At 40.9% G+C, this 19,692-nt stretch overlaps 2 protein-coding genes across 2 annotated transcripts; both read left to right on the plus strand.

The window, feature by feature from the left end:
* Positions 1-2,469: 2,469 nt before the first annotated feature.
* On the plus strand, positions 2,470-10,299 carry dlb (deltaB). Its single transcript, XM_086130953.1, has 7 exons — positions 2,470-2,712; positions 2,851-3,090; positions 3,185-3,242; positions 3,334-3,591; positions 6,224-6,585; positions 7,529-7,745; positions 8,686-10,299. The coding sequence occupies exons 1-7, from the start codon at positions 2,662-2,664 to the stop codon at positions 9,381-9,383; spliced, it is 1,884 nt and encodes a 627-aa protein (XP_085987079.1). The 5' UTR covers positions 2,470-2,661; the 3' UTR covers positions 9,384-10,299.
* Positions 10,300-13,707: 3,408 nt separating this feature from the next.
* On the plus strand, positions 13,708-17,973 carry ppp1r14aa (protein phosphatase 1, regulatory (inhibitor) subunit 14Aa). Its single transcript, XM_086131925.1, has 4 exons — positions 13,708-13,954; positions 15,084-15,164; positions 15,576-15,608; positions 16,904-17,973. Exons 1-4 carry the CDS (start codon positions 13,748-13,750, stop codon positions 17,075-17,077), a joined length of 495 nt encoding a protein of 164 aa, XP_085988051.1. The 5' UTR covers positions 13,708-13,747; the 3' UTR covers positions 17,078-17,973.
* The last annotated feature ends 1,719 nt before the right edge of the window (positions 17,974-19,692 follow it).

A 19,692-nucleotide genomic window follows, 5' to 3' on the forward strand; every position in this document is an offset into this window, starting at 1 on the left:
GGGGGGTGATGTGTGTGTGTGTGTGTGCGCGCTCGCGTTGGGGTCATGCTCCGGGAAACAATAGCCGGGTTGGCGCCGCACACGACCGACCATGTGCCGTTGATTTTCATACAGCTGTTCGCCTGGGGGCCAGACAAAGGCAACGTGATACACGCGCGCGCGCACGCGCCCTCGCGCACGCACGTACGCGTGCTTGAAGGCGTCTAAATAGCATCTAGCTGCACAATACGGTCCTATCCAGGGACCTGCCGCCATCCCCTTTTGTCTCCCCCACGCGTCAGAGCAATTATAAGGTTTAGTGCTGAACAAAAAAAAAAGGGGGGACCATGTGCCATCCCTTCTGGTCTTTGTTTAGTGGGCCCCAACAATAGGAAAGAAAGAAAGAACGTGGCAAGGTGGAGTAAAATATTTTGACTGGAAAATACGTTTGAACGCACGCGCAAGTACGTTCGAAATATTTGTGAATGAGTTCGAGTGTACAGTATTCGCAAATACGTTGGGCCTTGTAGGCTTCATGCACCAAATGTAGCATTTTCCCATAATGCCACGGGGTATTGGCTTGCGCAAGCATTATGGGGAAAAACTCCAAATGTAAATCATGCACTGCAGCCATAATAAAAAAAAACATCAAATTAAGAATAAACAATGTTTACTTAGTCATATTTTAACATATTGCTATTGGTATATATTTAAATTTGTTTTCCTCATAAGGTCTGTATTCTGCTCATATTTAGTCATGATGTATATATTTCACATGCACGCAGCGAGACTGCGTCCTTGAAGCAATCATCACTTAAAACTGGTACACTCCTTCTTGGAGGCCTTGTGGAGACGCACAGATCGTTGTACTGCGCCAGTTCAATGAAAATCTGAGAATCGGTTTAGAGGAAACGAAGGTTCAATGTCACACCTTGAGTTTTGGTGCCGTCCTTCCGATGATATAAAAATGATGTGAATCCCTTCCTGCTTTGCACTCGTGACACGCAGCCTTTTGTCTGTAATTCACTGATGCCCGGAATATTCTGTTATTAAAAGCTTCGAAGAAACTGTTCATCGACTCCGGCCTGTATTTGGATAACCAGCATCCTCACCATCCGAAATTCAACGAACACGCGGAGGAAAGAACCCCACTTTCCCCCAACACCCATAAAGCCACGAGGTATGCGCATGTGGAAGTCACTACCGCGCCATTGCAGAAAAATACTTCGTTTGTAACATTCAAATACATTTGAACGTATTTTCCAGTCAAAAATAATTTTCCACATTGCCAGCACCAGGCTTCCAAAAGAAAGAAAGAAAAAAAATTAAAAGGTGTGGTTGATGATTACTTTTCAACATGTTAACCAAAATAAAAGATTCGCTGGGCTCATTCCTAAATTTCACGTTTCACTTTTTTTTGGGGGGGGGGGGGGGGGGGGGTTCAGACCCTGCATTTCCATGTGTTCATTTGTATTCAACAAATCCATAAACAGACACACTCTTTGTATTAGCAAATCATGTTTTTTTTTTTACAAAAGGTGAGTGTAGAAAGTTGTGCGAGTGTGGGAGTCAGGTATGTCACTCTTAATGAGTAAAGCATTAGTTGAGTAAAAATAAATAAATAAAAAAAATAAAAAACAGAAAGCGGGCAGTGGCATAGCTTACGTTTTTCATCGACATATTTGTGAGAAAGCCTCAAAAAGGTACGTACGGTGGACCAGGCAGGAAAAACATCATTTAATTAAATAATTTACAGTGAGTTAAGAAATTAGGGCCACTTTGTCCTTTTATGAAACATAAACTTGAGGTGTTATCGAACAAGTAAAAAATTATTAAATGATTTAACATTTACCTTTTCAACCTTTTTTTACTCGCATATTGTGATGAAAAGTGTCACTCACGCCACTCTCCACTTAATCGTAGTGTGGACAGTATAAGACAGCGAATAACTTAAGCCCAAATTTATGAACGATTCTGATTATTACAAACTTCCCATTTGCTTTTAAATTGATTACTGGACAAGTCAATCGGGGCCGATTCACAACATAAAACGTGGCATCAACCCTTAGCCAAAACTCGGGCTAATTTAATTCGTGTCACAAACCACTATTCAATGATATAATCTCTTTCGATATATAGGTGGTGGTTTGCCTTTTTTTTGTAATATACCCTCATAGTATGTAACGTGTTATGATCTCAGGTTTTGGACATGTGTGACAGCGGTTTGGCCACCGTGTGCACGTCTGATGTTGCTCACCGTGGTCCGAGAAACACTCAGAGAGTTTGCGTGCTCAGACACATGCAAAACGAGAGGGAACAATAGTCCAGATGTATCGTGGGTTGTCGAAATGCCCAGGCAGACCCGTACCGTGTCAGGCTGCTCCCCTGAGGTCTGCTCCGGCTCCACCTCCATGGCCGTGACGCGCGCCATCGTGGGATATAAAAACCAATCTTTACGCAGCAGAATCCAAAACAAAGTGGAGTGCGGAGTGTAGATAGTGTTAGAGAGAAACGAGGAAAAACCACGCAAAGGACACTGAAGGGATCAGATAGTTCAGCGTGATTCGTGTTTTGGGGGATCGGTATACATTTCGGGGATTTTTGTGGAATTACTGCGCACGACGAATGCCTGCATCCACTTAAATTTGGGAAGAGAGGAACAAAAAAAAAGTCTGAGAGGAAATGGGACATGTACACCTGAGATGCCTTTTGGCTTGGTCGTTGGTGAACATTGTAAGTGGATTTATTAAACTGCAGTCATTTTAACCTCGCGCAGATTTGTGTTTATAAGATATCCCTTTATTTGTCCCGCAATGGGGAAATTACAGAAGTCATTTCAGAATAAAATGTTATTCTGATCTTCCGTTTCAGGTGTTGTCTTCCGGAGTGTTTGAGTTGAAAATCAATTCATTCCACACGGCACAGCGCATTTGCAGGAGACATAGGGACTGTCACATATTTTTTAGAATTTGCCTCAAGCACCCGGAAGATGTTATCTCTGCAGAGCCGCCGTGCACGTTTGGGACCGGGCAAACTAATGTCATCAGGGCGGATCACACGTCAATCTCCAGCAGTGCCCCAATCAGGGTGCCTTTCCACTTCAAATGGCCGGTAAATGCAACATCGCGAAAAAATAACAACATCAGCTTAGACTGGGTTGAATATCATATCAAGTCATTCATGTCTCCTGTCAAAAATGTTTCAGGGGACATTTTCGTTGATCATTGAGGCTTGGAACGCAGAATCCCCAACTGAATACACAGGTATCCTCCATTTTTTTGGTTGAAGGTGAAATTGTAACTTTATTGTGAATGTCGTGTGTTTTTTTTAATCAATTCCAACTTCTGTATGCAGACAACCAAAACAACCTGGTCAATCGCCTGGCGACAAGGAGGAGACTCGCCATCGGGGAGGACTGGTCCCAGGATGTGCACTTCGGAGAGCAGAGTGAACTGCGTTATTCTTACCACGTCTTCTGTGACGAATACTACTTCGGAGACGGATGCGCCGAGTACTGCAGGCCGCGGGATGACACACTCGGACACTACACCTGTGACGAGGAGGGCAACCGCATCTGCTTGGAGGGCTGGAAAGGAAACTACTGCTCTGAACGTAAGTGGCTGCTCAGTCATTCCCATGCGCAAACACACACCCAGCAGTTCTACACGAGTGAGTTGTTGAATAATATTGATGTCCTGCTTCAGGTCCATGCGCTTGGTATCCAGTAACCCCTCGCTATTTCGTGGTTCGTTTATCACAGCTTCAGTGCATCGCGGATTTTTTTCAAACATATTCATTATTTAATTTAAAAAAATCATTTTTTTAATACATGGAGTACAGTACTGTATATGTTGCTCTATGTGACTCGCTGTTGTTTTGCAGCTTCTCGCGGACCGATTGCGGACTTTTTGTGGACTTAAAATTTTTAGTTTTTACCTGTATATGTTTATTGGTCGCTACTTTGCGGATTTTAGTTTATCGCGGGTGGTTTTGGTCCCCATTAACCACGATAAACGAGGGATTACTGTACACACTTTTGTCCTGACTCGTGGGATGACTTTGGAGACAAAACTGGGCAGTTGACATCACCCAGTTATTACAAGTGAAGTGTGATAAAATTCCACTATAGTTAACATCAAGAACACAGGTGTCAAACACAAGTCCCGGGGGCCCAACACGGCCTGCCACAACCTTTTATGTGGACAGGCAATGTCAATCATGTGCATTGAGTAGCCCGACACGTTTCTTGCTAAAATAGCAAAAATTGCAAGTTGTCTTTTTGACTTTAATCGACTTTAAATAACCCTGAGATATTGCAAGCATTTTTGTCAGCAACCCCCCCCCCCCCTACATTTATTTGGGTTCTGTCATGGTCCTCCATAATACATTGTGACAAAAATAAATTTGACACCCCAGATCTATAACTCCACTATACTAGTTGCACGCCACAATTGTCAAAGTACTCGTAATTTTTATTCCACTACTGCCTTTCAGTACCATACTTTTTTTTTTACATTTCTGCACACTAGTAGGGCAATTTTAACATACAAGGACAACTACATGTTACTAGTGAGGCAATAGTGTGCACTAGTTGTCATCTGTATTTTACAAGTAGGCTCCTACAAGTGCTGGATGTTAACCCTTTCATGCACCCTGTAACCTGACAACATGATAAGCTGTCCAATGTAGGAACCTCTGTCTCCAAAAGGGTTAAAATAGCAGAATTTTATAGTGTTTCACCCATACTAGTAACCACCCAGGTGTCAACTTGTGGTCAGTTTGACCTCAATAGCACTATAGTTGTCTTACTAGTATGCCTGAGTTATTCTACGAGTGTGCAAAATTGTCAGTGATGGACGGTAGAACTGGAAAAAAAAAACCATTACCGGTACTTGTAGTGCGTCCTTGTTGTAAGACTAGTGCAATGACTTGGCCTACCAATGAGGACAAAGACCAATCTAGTGCATGCTCAAACCTGCAGTCCAATGAGTAGTTCATAGTGCACATTCCTGATGTAAGTATACCGTGTGTATATTCGTCCTATGTTTCCAAACTATACCACTAGGACCATTACACCTAATTAAGTCAACCCAACTAGTATGCTTACGACAGTCTCTCAAGGGGAAATTGAAATGACATTTTGCTGTATATTTTTGCTGCACACTGCATAGAACCCGACAACACACGTGCAGGCATGCATGCAAGGAGAGATGTCTGAGTGAAAGGAGCATCTAAATAGCAGCCAGGAGGCAAACTAAACTATTTTTCCAACAACTTGTTGCTGTTATTTTTTTTTATGTCGCACAAAATGTCTTGTGGCCCAGCTCATTTCAGATGAGCAACTGCCATCCTCATAAGGAATAGCTCTCATCTTAACAACTGCTGTACACTCCTGCTAACCAACAATGTTAAACGAGCGCCTCTCTGTCACACGCTTCTTATGCGATCAAAGCCAGAATAGAGTTGAACATGATATCATTCTTATCACAATGAGTAATCATGAAAATAGTGGATACCAGCAATGTACAAGACAAACAAATGAAAAAGTATGGTAGATATTTACAACACAAGGCAGCAAAAAGCAGGAAGCATGACAACCATACACAAATTAAATCGTGTATATTGTATCGCGTTATTTTGTGCATATGGACCCGGATGAGTCTCCAATTTGTAGTTCATTGAGACAATCAGGAATGGTTATTTTGTTTCAATTCAAAGTTAATTATTTTCACCCTTCAGGGACAGCGGTTGCTACAGTGGACAGCTTATCCTCTTATCGGGTTACACAGGGTGGATGAAAGGGTTCATTGAGACAAAAGTTCATCCTTCTTGGGGAAATTTGACACATGTAACCAAGTGTGTCGTTATCTGGAACCCCCAAAGAGAAACTTGAAACTGTAGGTTGGTTTTTTTTTTAATGTTCATGACAAGTTGTAAAGTTTTTCTTTCCCATCTGCCTTATGTTTTCTGCTGCAATAACAAAAAAGGCATTGGGGTAGCACAGACTTAAAACAGAAAAAAAGCTTTTTCAAGGTTATCTGTTTGCATGCAGTGAGGAGATTTTAAGAAGAAGAAGAAAGCATCCCCAGGCAGTGTGCCTGCCAGCTGCTTCGCTTAATACTTAACTAACAGTGAAGTCTGGAAGGAGGGTGGGGGTCAGACAGGGGGCCCCTAAATGTATGTATAAGATGTAAGGCGTGACTATTGTAATCACACACCCTCTCCCCTCTCCCCTCCCCCTTAGCCATCTGCTCGGCGGACTGCAGCGAGAGGCACGGCTACTGTGAGGCCCCAGGGGGCTGTAAATGTCGCATGGGTTGGCAGGGTCCCTCCTGCAGCGAGTGCGTACGCTACCCGGGCTGCCTCCACGGCACCTGCAGCCAGCCGTGGCAGTGTAACTGTCAGGAGGGCTGGGGGGGCCTCTTTTGTGACCAGGATCTTAACTACTGCACCAACCACAAGCCGTGTTCCCATGGTGCAACCTGCACCAATACTGGTCAGGGAAGCTACACTTGTACCTGCAGGCCTGGTTATGGGGGCACTAACTGTGAGATGGAAACCAATGAGTGTGACAGCAACCCCTGCAAAAATGGAGGCAGCTGCAATGTAAGTTTCCCATATAAAAAAGTGTATTCATTCTAAAGCAGACTCATATAAAAATATATATATATACATTCCCAAGCAGACTCATTAAAAAAATATTATTCTACTGCGATAATCCAACTGTTCAGTACAATGGTCAAAGGGCACCCATTCACCAATAAATAAATACAAAGCAATGTTAATGTTCGTATGATAAGTTAAAATAGCATCCCTGGTTTTGGATACATTATCTGAAGAAGTGGTTAAGTATACAGGTGGAATCTAATTTCACACATTATTGATAGATTTAACACTTTCCGGTAATAAAACTGGATTAAATAAAACTGAACTTTTTATGTTTACGCTCTTCATTTGAAAATATATCTGTACTTTCTACTCCATGCTTTGTCAAAATAGGCACACAACAAAAGACTTAAATAGAGTCACCAAGTGCTCTGCACGTTGCCAGAAGAGAGAAACAATTTTTTGGACAGAGAAGTGTTTTGTTTTGTTTTTGTGCCGAATTATCAAAAGAGATATTGAATTTAGACAATCAAAACAAATTTTCACTTTTGTCCTGAAGTATATTTACTTTTAACAGAGTTGGATAAGTACTATATTCAGAGTACTGTAGAGTATCGTTCTTTTGCACAAGGATCTGTACTTATACTTAAAAGAAGAGTGTGAGTGCTCTTGTCACCTCTATAACTGTACCAGACTTTTATACCTATACTGACTGAAAATTAGGTCAATTATTTGAAAAAGCCATTTAAGTAAAAAACACAGATAGCTTTATTTGACTCGATTGCATACAATTTGGATTCGTACCTCAATTAAATCGAAGGTTGGAAACATCAACTGAATTCTACTTTCAAACTTACAGATAAAGGGACGAGCAAACCTTGGAAGGATTTGCCCGTTTATTTAATGCTTCCAAACATAAAGGTCGACGTTTTTTTCCCCGCAGGACCTCGAAAACGACTACTCGTGCACCTGCCCACAAGGATTCTACGGCAAAAACTGTGAAATCATAGCAATGACGTGTGCGGATGGTCCCTGCTTCAATGGCGGCACGTGTGTGGAGACCATGACGGGGGGTTACACTTGCCGCTGCCCGCCCAGCTACACCGGCTCCAACTGTGAGAAAAAACTGGATCGCTGCAGCAATAGGCCCTGTTTAAACGGTACGACGGCGCTCTCTTGTGACTAACATATAAACCTGCAGTTTTAGAAAAAAATGGTCTTCGCTTTGCTGAAGCCTCGGGGTTTCTTCGAATTTATCATTTCTTTGTTTGTTTGTAAAACACGCAATGTTTTACTAACATATTTTAAAAAACATTCAAATACCACTTTGTACAATGTCCATATTGTACGCAAAGATAGATACTGTAGATAGATAAACTGTAAATAGTGGACCACCACGTTTGGCCACCGCTGATTCACGTATTTTCTTTCAATGTAAAAAAAAACAAATAAAAACTGTTTTTTTTTGTGGAAAATGGTTATTAGAGGTTTATTCATTTTTTCAAGCATTCCTTTGGGGTAACATTTTTTAAAATTCTTCATACAAATTGTTTTTCCTTATTGCTATTGGGACAGTCTTTCCACAGACAGAGGAGGGTACATCCATGACGGAAATTAAAACGTGTTTTCTTCTCCATGGTCTGTGAGGGTCTCTCCAATTCTCAAAAAAAAAAAAAAAAAAAGGATTTGAATTTGTGAAAAAAATAATTTGTACAAAAATGGAAAAGCATGTAATTTGTTGACAGTCTAGACTGAAATCTATGTTGTATTATTCAATCCGGTAAATAACAAGGAATTAAAATAGATACTTTTCAGTTCAACTGGTCAAAGGTTGCCATGATTGAGCCAAAAAGAACAATATGAATCGAACAGGATATTACTGAGATATTTAAAGAGCTGAAATTGGAAGTTACAACATCAGACAAAAATCCCCACCTTGTGAAGTTTCAGTATCGCATTAACACAGCTAAAATGGTTCAAAAAAGGAAGTAAGGTCGACATAAATTGCCAGCATAGACCCAAGAGGTTGAAATGCACACACACAGCCTTTTTGTGTCTGATTCTAAACAATTGCATTTTTATTCCACAATTGCCTCTCAGGTGGCGAGTGTCTGGACCTCGGCCAGAGTGTTCTCTGCCGCTGTCATGCCGGCTTCACTGGTGCCAACTGCCAACTCAACATCGACGACTGCGCCTCAAATCCCTGCCAGAATGCCGGGACCTGTCAAGATGTTGTCAATGACTACATTTGCTCCTGCACCTTAGGCTACACTGGCAAGAACTGCAGCGTGCGCTCCGACGCATGCGGAGAACGCCCTTGTCAGAACGGTGGCACTTGCTTCACTCATTTCACAGGGCCCGTATGCCAATGCCCGAAAGGATTTATGGGTCCAAGTTGTGAGTTCACACTACAGCCCAGTTTCAAGCCTGCTTTGCGCCAAACCTTCCAGCCCTCTTCGGCCACGCTGACCATCTCCTGCATTCTTGCCATCCTGGTCGTGGCTTTCGTGGCCGGTATTATCTTGCTAAGGAGGCGCAGGAGGCTGCAAGGAAGGAAGCAGCTCAGCGACACAGCAGTTTACAATGACCTGGAGACGGTGAACAACTTGGGGGGAAGCGAGAGAGACTCCTTCCTCAGCTCGAACGGTCTGTTCAAGATCAGCAATAGCACAGCCCGCCTCAGCTTCGCCCCGTGTTCGGAAGGAAGGTCGGGGTACAGGCACAACCCTGTGGAGAGCAGGGCCGATTTTATATGGCGGGACGAGGCAGGACCGGGTTCACTTGCTGGCCTAAGATGAACTGAATTCGGGGAGAAGACAAGAAAACAAATATTAGCACTTGATGTAAGGAGCGAAATTGACGAGTCGAAACCTACTGTACTCCAAACAATGGACTAGTCTGTTGAAGATAATTTACAAAGATTATTATTAAAAGAATTATACGGGGCACACCTTCCACATTGAAGACCCAAAGAGACAACTATTAAGAGCCATCTTTTGCAGGACCTACAACTTAAACCAAATACATGAGGTTACCGTAATGAACTGCTTTGGAGAATTTGCCCCAGGTGTATGACTTTGTTTCAATGTCATTGTCTTTTTTTTTCCAGATTGATTTTATTTTATTTCATTTTTGCTTTTCAATCTTCCTTTGCTCATTTTTTCCTTATTGTGCGCACCATCATTTTTAGACGTTATTATTTATTTATTTGAAAAACGATTGTTTAAGGCTTCACTTTGATTGTGACAGAAATGTATTTATACGATGCTGAATGAGGACAAACATTATTATTTTTTTTCTTTTGTTTTATGGGCAATTGAAGATAAAATATCCCAAACGTATTCATGGCAGGGATATAAGGTTTGACTGCATTTGACTGCAAACAACGGATTACATTGCCCTGTCATGTGCCATTGTTTGCCTTCATGCCAAAGTTTGTGCGGTGTTATGTGTTTTCATTCATATTTAAGTTGATCATAATGCGGATTTGTTACGAAATAAAAGATGTTTGATATAATACAATGAAGTGTGAGACAGATGGTTTACAAACAGGGGAGACTGGGGCTGGATGTCACAGTTTTTAGACTTTTATATCTTTCTTGGAATCAATACATCATTTATAAACAAAATATGTGTGACATGGAAGACCAACATATGTACCTTTATTTTGCATTCATGTCATTGTCACATTTTATGTCAGTGCAGAATATGAGCGATCAAGTAGAGAGTGTCAACGTGACATTTTGCCTCCATAAATGGGTAAGATGTCACACTGGATTTTGCAACTAATAAAACAAGGACCAAAATGTTGCCTTTCTATTTTTATTAAACATGAGAAAGTGAACATTGGAAATAAGCCAAAGAAAAATTCATTGAATATTAGCACTGAACAAACGTAAACATAAAATGTTATGCAATATGCAGTGGATTTAAGTGCTTAGGAACTGCGGGCACGTAGGCCATGATTCTCGGCCTCAAATTCCTCTTTGTTTTGCCTTTGTCAAACTGAAAAGTCAACAATAAGTTGAATTGCAAATAAGAAAGCGTTCATCGTGAAACTTTAACCAGTACCGTACTGAAATGTGGACATACTGGGTTACAGTTCTCATTGGCCCATTCTCAAGTAACAACTAAAAAAGACGTGTTGCCCCAAACTGCCATGTTTGCTAACTAGCTGAAGTTTTAAGTTATCTTAGAACAATGATGAAGGAATGAGAAGATACCTGAATCTCTCCTCCAACGTAAAATCCACACTGCTAGGATTTTTATCTGGGAGACATTGCTTCAAAATGTACAGTTAAGTTTTTTCTTTTTTACTTTGGGTTGTGCAAACTGATGAATTGGCACTCATTTCAGATGGCAATGTGCTATTCTGTTATCAAACGAGACTCAATCCATGTAAAGTAAGAAAACCACCATTACACTACTGAGCTGCGCCCTCTGGTGGAAAAAAATAACACTGGACAACTTTTTTTTTAAAATCGGAGACGCAAATAAATTTTTTTAGATAAAAGATGGAATTTTCTTCAGAAACGTCACACAATTAAATTATTACAATGCATGGTAAAATCCATATTCCTCGAGCTTTTATAGGTCAATCTTGTTTTTTAAAGTAAATATCACAAAAACCTGATCTGCTAGAATAAGGGTAAAGACATTCTTAAATCAGCAACACAAACACTTTATAAAACAATACACATCACTGATTGAATTTTGCTGCTGACCACTGAAATTGCAATGTGAAATGATTTCTATCCAATTGACACCTTAAATGTGGATGATTTGCAGAAAACTATTTCATTGATTTTAACCATTTGAAATAAAATGGACATTTTAAATGCTACACAATTCCTAAATTTGTGAACTTAAACAAGCTTATAGATTTTGGACCTTATTTTACATCATGTAGACTGTGTTTGTTTTATGTTGCATATGCACGCTGCCACAGTAGTGACATTTGTGTGACTGCACTCATGTTGACAGTTGAGCAAAGCTTCGTTTCAGCATATTCATAGCCACAGGGTTCGAGAGCAAAGATTAAGTTTGACATGTCACAATTTGTAAGGCACATTTTATACACTTGGCAGGGTTGTTAACAACAATCTTCTTTGTGGTATTTAAAATTGACAGGATATTTATTTAGTGTAGCAAATGAAGAAATGACAAAACTTGCTAAACTACATTCAGTTGGGTGGGGCTGAACGCTCTCGCTGCCTGCAACTCTTCTAAAGCAAAGTGATCCAAGCAATGTGTTTAACTTACCTTCCATGCCCACTGTAACGGGCATTTCCCCCATGACCTGGGCTTCGGTGGCATTCAATAGAGTGGCAGGCCATGAGAAAATTTTGGATTTAAGGGTAAGCACCCCTTATGGGAACTTTACCAAAAAGTGTTTATTATTATTATTATTATTTTTTTGCAAAGGCCCAGCTTGAGTGACTGACTGATTGATTGATCAATTGATTGTGACCCAACTGGTCGAGACAGATGGCTGACCCACACTGAGTCTTTGGTCTGCTCGAGGTTTCATCCCTTTGAGGATGCTTTTCCTTGCCCCCGTCACGCTTGCTCATGTGGAATTTAGTTGGGATTCATTTGAGGTGCATTTTGTGCTCAATTCATCTTTTAATGAGTCAGATGTGTGGTGTTTGATCTGCCCCATGTGTAAAACCCCCTGAGACAACTTCTGTTTTAATTTGGTGCCATATAAATAAAAATGAATTAAATTGAATAGTGATTGAGATCTCAGAGACACAAGGTGGAAAACTGACAGCAGCGACATGGACAAACATGAACCAGGGAGCATTAAGAATTGAATTGAACACAACTTTATTGTCAAACGATGATGCAATAGATTTAGAGAAGCAAGATATTCCCCATCCATCAGCGGCCGTTTTAAAAGGTGATTGTTTACTGTCGGTTTCAAGGAGCATTCGCGGTGAATGCGTTGTGTCTTGTGACAGTCGAGTAACCACCAGCTTTGGTCATTCAAAATTTCAACATTGAATCTTTAACAACCCATACAGTTCACGTAAGGTGTATTTTGCATTGGCCACGTCTGAGTGCACCCTGGCTTGCCACAATTCCGTATATGACCTGTTGAATTTCAACAGAGCAAACACAACAGAGAAACAGCTGCTACAAGACACCGCCATATCAGCAACACCGATCAGAGGAAAGCTTTTTTTCCTAAACAAATTAACAACAGCGACCCACTCAGAACAAAGCTTATTTATTTCCATATCAAATATAAACGAGAAACTCAACTGTGGGACTCATGGGAATTTGCAGAATGCAATCCCAATAAAAGGAGATACAAGATTTGCTAACCAAAACGAATATGGGGGACCTTTAATAAGAGAGTGAAATGCTTTGTGTGCAGATTTTGTTCTCCTTTGTGTTTTTGAAACCCGTATTGTGTAGTTTTATATACTGTATATATACTGTATATATATACATACATATATATTATATACTGTATATATACAGTATATACTGTATTGAAATCTTCCACTAAACAAAGCATTTAGTTTAGTGGTAGAGAAACTAAACAATTAGTTTAGTGGAAGACCATTTCAGACTGTATTTTTAAAAGGTTTTTATTTTTACTGTTGACGAAGTATCTGCGCTCCTACTTCAACCTAGAGGCGTTGGAGGTTTTTTTTGGGGGGGGGGGATAAAATAATCAGTTTAGATATTTCAAAAGATTGTACTTTGAAAATGGTAAAAGATAAAGGCATTCTGTAAATGTTGCTTGGTGCACTTTTCCTACTTTGACGCATTAGGTTTCAGAAGCTTACAGAGCGTGCGTACTTTCGCCACGTCTGATCCGATACTTTGACAACGGGGTGACATGCACAGTTTAAAGTTCACATCCTTTTTTCTATACACTTTCAAAGCACGCGAAGACACGACTGCGCATTAGATACAGTTTACCCAAAGGGCTAGTAATGTTAAACAGTGTTCAACAATAAACCGCGAAAGCTGTCACATTAATGGGCTTCCATGTATACATCCTGTGATGGAAGCACAATTTAGAGGGCAAAACATACTCCGGAACTGTGCCATGACTGAACCGCCGTCGCCTCCCAACGCTTCTCTCCACTTGTAAAAAAAAAAAAAAAAAAAAACGCGAAACCAGTCAGACCAGTCTCGAGCAGACATGGCAGCAGCCGACCGGACCGGTACAGCACTCGGGGAAAGCGGGGACGTTCATTTAATTGACGAAGAACCGTTTGAAGAACACGGCAGGTATGCCCCGAAGAGACATGCCCGGGTCACGGTGAAATACAACCGGAAAGAGCTGCAGAGACGGCTTGATGTGGAGAAGTGGATCGATGAGCGTCTGGACGTGCTCTACGCTGGTCAGGTGGGTGCGAGGAGAGGCGGACCGGTGGCAAACTACCTGTGCTGTGCTGATCTCTCTTTCTCCAGCTTTAAAAACAAAACAAAAAAACAACAACAAAACCAGCCATTGGGTTTCTTATTGCTTTCTCTTACCCCGCAAATTATGTTTTTGTATTGTCATTACAACAAGCTGGAGCTCGACAGTTTATGGGAGTATTTGACGGTCATGACTATCTCGTGAAACATCGAGTGTTCAAAGTGAACAGAGGTGGACACTGGGCAGGTCCTCTTCTCCTTAGAAGGCCAAGGACCCTGTCTAGCTGTAGTCTAATTCTCCCAGATCTGTATCTGTCTCAGGCCTTATTTCCTTACATGGGCTGTCTGGAACAGCGAGGCGCTTAAATGATGAGGAAAATAAGCAAGAGGAGGGAAGACAGGATGGAGAGAGATAAACATGTGAAACTGTAGCAGCCATTTGGATCACGTGTGAGGAGACAGATTCTTTTATTTTCAGCATAAAATCTTCTAATTGGTCTTGTGGCATGGATCCAAACCATAATGGAAAAAAGAATGGACCTGTAAAGGAGGACAATATGACACACAACAGTGCTGTATAGTAAAAATGAATCTGACCGCCCACCCCTCAATCCCCTTCTCAGGCAGACACAGACAATAAATTGATACAATAATTACAATGGCCATTTGTTCAACGGGAGGGGGCCTCTCTGGCACAGTTGGGCCGAAACAACCGTTTTATTATTCAATCCCGCAGTTTACACAAACGACTGACATTCAGTTTTCCAAAGTTTTCAGATACTCTTGAGTGAATAAAATGTCCTGTTTTTTTTTTACATAGTGTATGTATGTGGGGAACTTTTCTCTTCTGACTTGATCCACCCAATGAAGAAAAACAAAAACAATTCATGAATCATGAATTGTTTCAATTTGGTGTTATATTTATTGACAAAACAACCCAGTTGATATTTTTCGAATAACTAAAAGCGAAAACAGTCAAAGGTTTGACTCCGATTGTTTGTTTTACTGTCCCCCCTGCCCCCACTCACACACTCACACATGTTTTGATATGGATTGGCCTTTCTATGGTAACCTTTAACATGTTTGTGTCTTTTATGTTATGTCTGTGGTATCAGGAGGGAGATATGCCAGAAGAGGTGAATATTGATGACTTAATTGACCTACCTGATGACGTGGAGCGCATTAAAAAATTACAGGTATATACATTTGTATTTACTTTAAATTATTTCAGGGCGTTAGAGAGCTTTGATTGCTGATTTATGACATATAAAGCATGTTCTAAGCTTTTACGCCAGTTGTTTTTTTTTGACGTGCGGCATATAAAATGAATATTAAACATGACCCTCATTAGAACATTACGGATTCAAATCGATGAGACAGCATTGTGAGAACAAATGGCACAGTGTTACTAGAACAAGTCAAACGGTTGAATGACACAACATAGAATATTATAGCATCAGATATTCTTCTTTTTCTTTTATTTAAATATATTTGACAGTTAAGCGCATCTTAGTGCATATTGGGTTGGGTTTACATGATTATGTTTAATGAGTTGAACAAACATGTTGGATACTAATGTCATTTTTCTTGTGCTCTGATTTTTACAGGAGTTGCTTCAAACCTGTAATAGTGACACAGAGGTAAAAATTTGTTTTTCACATTGCATAACCAATCACACGGTGCAACAATTTTGATGTACATTAACATACATGGTGATTTTTATTTTATCCATCCATCCTTTTTCTGTACTGGTCATGCTGTGGAAGGCTGGACTGGCCAACAAACGTATCGGGCAGATGCCCGGTGGGCCGGCATCTTTGGGGGCCCTTGCGGTGCTGTTGGATTATTATTTTCCTTAAAAAAAAATCCCTCCATCTTCCCGCAAGAGATTGGCCCGTAATTTAGAGGGAGCAGCCCATCAATGCATTCATACAGTAAACTCAACCAATCAACATAAGTGCAGGAGCAGAGCTAAGTGATGGGCAGGGGTGGTGAGCAATCATATCTAAATACATTTTCTAAATACATTGGTCTTGAGATTAGGATGTTTGTTTCTTATAGCCAATGTCAAATATTTGCCCTATTTTCACATCATAGGAAACATGGCTAAGATGACATTATTTATCATACTTCCATCCATCCATTTTCCGAACCGCTTGATCCTCACTCGGGTCGCGGGGGGTGCTTGAGCCTATCCCAGCCGTCTTCGGGCAGTAGGCGGGGGACACCCTGAATCAGTTGCCAGCCAATCGCAGGGCACTATTTATCATACTGCCCAGGGTAATAGTTTTATTAATTAAAATACACACCTATCCACAACATTGCTCAACCAACACATTCTTAATACATGCGGAAAAACAACAAAAAAGCAATGTATGGTGTCATTGTTCCTTTTAGATAGGGCTGGAATGAATAGGCCATAAATAGCAGGGTAGCTCTGATTGGTTGTCAGCTAGTTAATGTTATGAATAGACTGTAAGCAAAGCAAGTGCAAATAAAATGGGATTTCCTATTCAATTAAGGCTTAGGAAATGTTGCTTTTTACTTAGGCTTGATTCTACATGTAGTATGAGTGTGTTGAGCAAAGTTCTGGATACGTTTTTGCATTTTATTTCATGAAACCCTGACTGTGGATAGCATGAGAAACAATGACTTCGCAGTTACAGCGATAGCTGCGAGCTTGCTAGGTCTTTGCATATTTATGTGGGTGTGGGCTGGTGTGAGACAGAAATAGCAGGGGTGATTTTTTTGTGCCGGTACACCCCTAGTTGTCTTGAACACAAAGTTAATGGTCACGGTTAAACATATTTTTACCCCAAAAATAACAGCACTTGTCAAAAAGACTGGAAAGTGATCCCAAGGGTCACCACCATATAGGAAATAACAGGAAATCCTGGCACTTTCTGTGACATGATGTGCTGTTTTTTTTCCTAAGGCCTTCATCAAAGAGCTTGTGGAGAAGCTGGATGGAGTTCATAAGGAGGAAGAGCTGCAGAGTGAAGGCATCGAGCATCCAGTCATCGGTCACAGCCACCATCGCCACGAACCTTATCACTTCAATGACCCGCACCATTTCCACCACACTCAAGGCCAGAACCAGACCCTTTGATGAAGCCCCACCCCCATTATACACACAAGCACCCCCATTAAACTGTCAACAAAGCATAACACTCATGTATTTACTGTAATTCTACACATAGTTTGTTTGTCATGTAAAACGTTTGCTGTTTGACAGTGTTGTGTCATTCTGTCAACTGCACGGATGTGGCACAGCGAGACAGGAAGGAAGTGGCTGTTCCTTAAATATCAAACTTATTCCAGTCAATGTTTTGTAATAGGAAAACATTGTGTCTTTTACAGGAGTTTTTGTCCGGTATATTCATGGATTTCAACTGACTTTTGACTAATCATGTAAAATAATATTAGGAAAACCTTTGGGAGGAGTGGAACATAATTTACTCGGTTTTACAAAAATAAATATGGTACATTACATGTCCCCACAGAGATCATACCCTAAAGAGAAGCACAGGCTGAAAGCATATCCACTGGGGGGGGGGAAATCTTATGGCACATATTATTACCATCATTTATAAACGATTATCAATGTAAAAGTGTAGTCAAAAAAATAATGCATGTGTTTAAATATGGCGTCACTCAGCATCATAGATTCATGATGTATTGAATTGAATTGAATTGAATACTAAGCCTTTCAGGTAAAGCGGTTACTGCAGTGGACAGCTTCTCATGTTATCGGGTTCCAGGGTGCATGAAAGTGTTAAAGTATATTAAATTGTATCATTGCAGTATTTTATTCATTGACAACAGTACACGATTTTTCTCCAAAGTATTATTGGCATGTGATGCTATCACACATTATCAGTTAACCCTTGATTCGTTGTTCACATGGTGCAACTTTTGAAATGACGTCACCGATATTCGTTGCTTCTGTTTTGAGCTTCTGCTTCTACACAGAGTCGCTAAATAAAGGTAACCCGTCGCACTGTTTTTGTGTCCCATGAAAGTTTCATCGTGATCGCATCGAGAACCGCGTCGCAACACAGCGGAGGCATATTTTAGATCGTAAACCCGAGCTGCAGTGGTGCCATTTCGAGTTTGCCTCGTATCGGTTCATGTTGTGCTAAGATCCACACGTGATGAAAGAAGCATCTTGACTTGCTGCTTCTTTTCTTTGTCTATGAATAGGCCTGATATATATAATTTTTGCTGATTTGGAATGATATGCAGGACGAACATAGTACCTCAATAATTATGAGTGAGTTAATTTTTGCGGAAACATTTTACAAAATGAATTCTGTCGTTGAGTTCGGATAATGGATCTTTCGTACATGCATTGAAAAACGCATCATAACAAATGAAATATATTATGAGCATGTATTTTGTCCACATGTAAAATTGCATTTTTTTGTCATACATCTGACTAGGAAGTGCGAAGTCCTACGTGGGGCCCCCAATGGGTCCTCGGTTTACGACAGTTTCTAGCATTGGCGGATGCTGGTCTGTCAAAGAGGGGAAGTTCAATTTTGGCCGACATCATAAAATGTGTCCGTTTATTTATACGTGAATTCTACTCTCCATTCCTTTTCAAGAAAATCATCTGTGACCCTGTCATACCAACAAGGCGTATTTTCCAGGGACTTAATTAGTGTCCTACAACTACAGGAACTACAATAAAACCCACCAGAAATAAAAGATTAATTTGTCACTAGTTGTTTACAACAAAGAGTGTCGCTAAAATGATTAGTAGAAGTCTCCAGCTCAACTCAGAACAGAATGCGAATTGAAAAATTGCTCACACGGATGCCTCCACTAGAAGGTCGGTGATTGGCTCATTTTGATGTCAATCAAACAGGCACACAGGCTCAGACAGATCATCCAATCTGATGCAGAAAAGCCTGGCGTCCAGTACCCTCCCACTGCCATCCAGTCCCGGAGACGCCGAACGTCCGTGGGCGGGACAAAAACCAGCTTGTATCCAATGACTCGTCTCCGTTCAACGCATTGGGACAACCTACCCTGAACTCTCGAGACGCTCGGCGTCCGGGCAATAGACGCTCTGCGGACGCTCAGCGTCCACCGTTTAAAGCACAGCGAAACTGCGGGAATGAATGAGAAGGGAGTCGCGTCGTAACCAGTAATAAGAAGCTGATTCGGAACAAAAGCTGAGCACCTTGTAGCGCATATTTAGTCAATGACACGTACACACAATGAAATTTACATTCATATACTATATTTGATCACTTATTCTTTGACATTTTAGGGGAAGCCGAGCTTCCCTTGCAGTCCGAGAGCAATCGCCATTGTTTTCTAGGTTACGAATGATGTGCAATAAACTAGTTTGTATCATCAGTTCAGTGCTTTTCCTGCCAATATTCACTGTGATTACTGTATATCTTTACTACTGTGCTGCCGATGACGACTTTCGTCGGGTTACGTCGCCACGGGGCAACCGAATAACCAGCCAATATATAATAATATATAATCAATTACCATATTGTCCACTAGGTAGCAGAAACGAGCAACACGAGTTCAGTACAGTGCAATTATGCTTTTCCACGTGGGCCGTACAAACATTTGGAGTTCTTTCATTCGTTTTTATTAAAGCGTTGCACAGCACAACTCAACTCCGTGCACGAGCACAAACACACCTTCAGCAGTTTCCTTTATGTGATATTATGAGCCCTGCTATGGCAGGCCCTTAGTTAT

Source organism: Hippocampus guttulatus, chromosome 15 (assembly GCF_054856545.1).
Source record: "Hippocampus guttulatus isolate MCC_2025c chromosome 15, RoL_Hgut_1.0, whole genome shotgun sequence".
NCBI lineage: Eukaryota > Metazoa > Chordata > Actinopteri > Syngnathiformes > Syngnathidae > Hippocampus > Hippocampus guttulatus.

Excerpts from the sequence above, each read along its gene's own strand:
- ppp1r14aa (XM_086131925.1), top strand. The coding sequence starts at position 13,748 with ATGGCAGCAGCCGACCGGACCGGTACAGCACTCGGGGAAAGCGGGGAC. Across the intron at positions 15,165-15,575 it reads AGCGCATTAAAAAATTACAG|GAGTTGCTTCAAACCTGTAA; the intron begins GTATATACATTT and ends TGATTTTTACAG. Across the intron at positions 15,609-16,903 it reads CCTGTAATAGTGACACAGAG|GCCTTCATCAAAGAGCTTGT; the intron begins GTAAAAATTTGT and ends TTTTTTCCTAAG.
- dlb (XM_086130953.1), top strand. The coding sequence starts at position 2,662 with ATGGGACATGTACACCTGAGATGCCTTTTGGCTTGGTCGTTGGTGAAC. Across the intron at positions 3,592-6,223 it reads AGGAAACTACTGCTCTGAAC|CCATCTGCTCGGCGGACTGC; the intron begins GTAAGTGGCTGC and ends CCTCCCCCTTAG. Across the intron at positions 6,586-7,528 it reads AAAATGGAGGCAGCTGCAAT|GACCTCGAAAACGACTACTC; the intron begins GTAAGTTTCCCA and ends TTTTCCCCGCAG.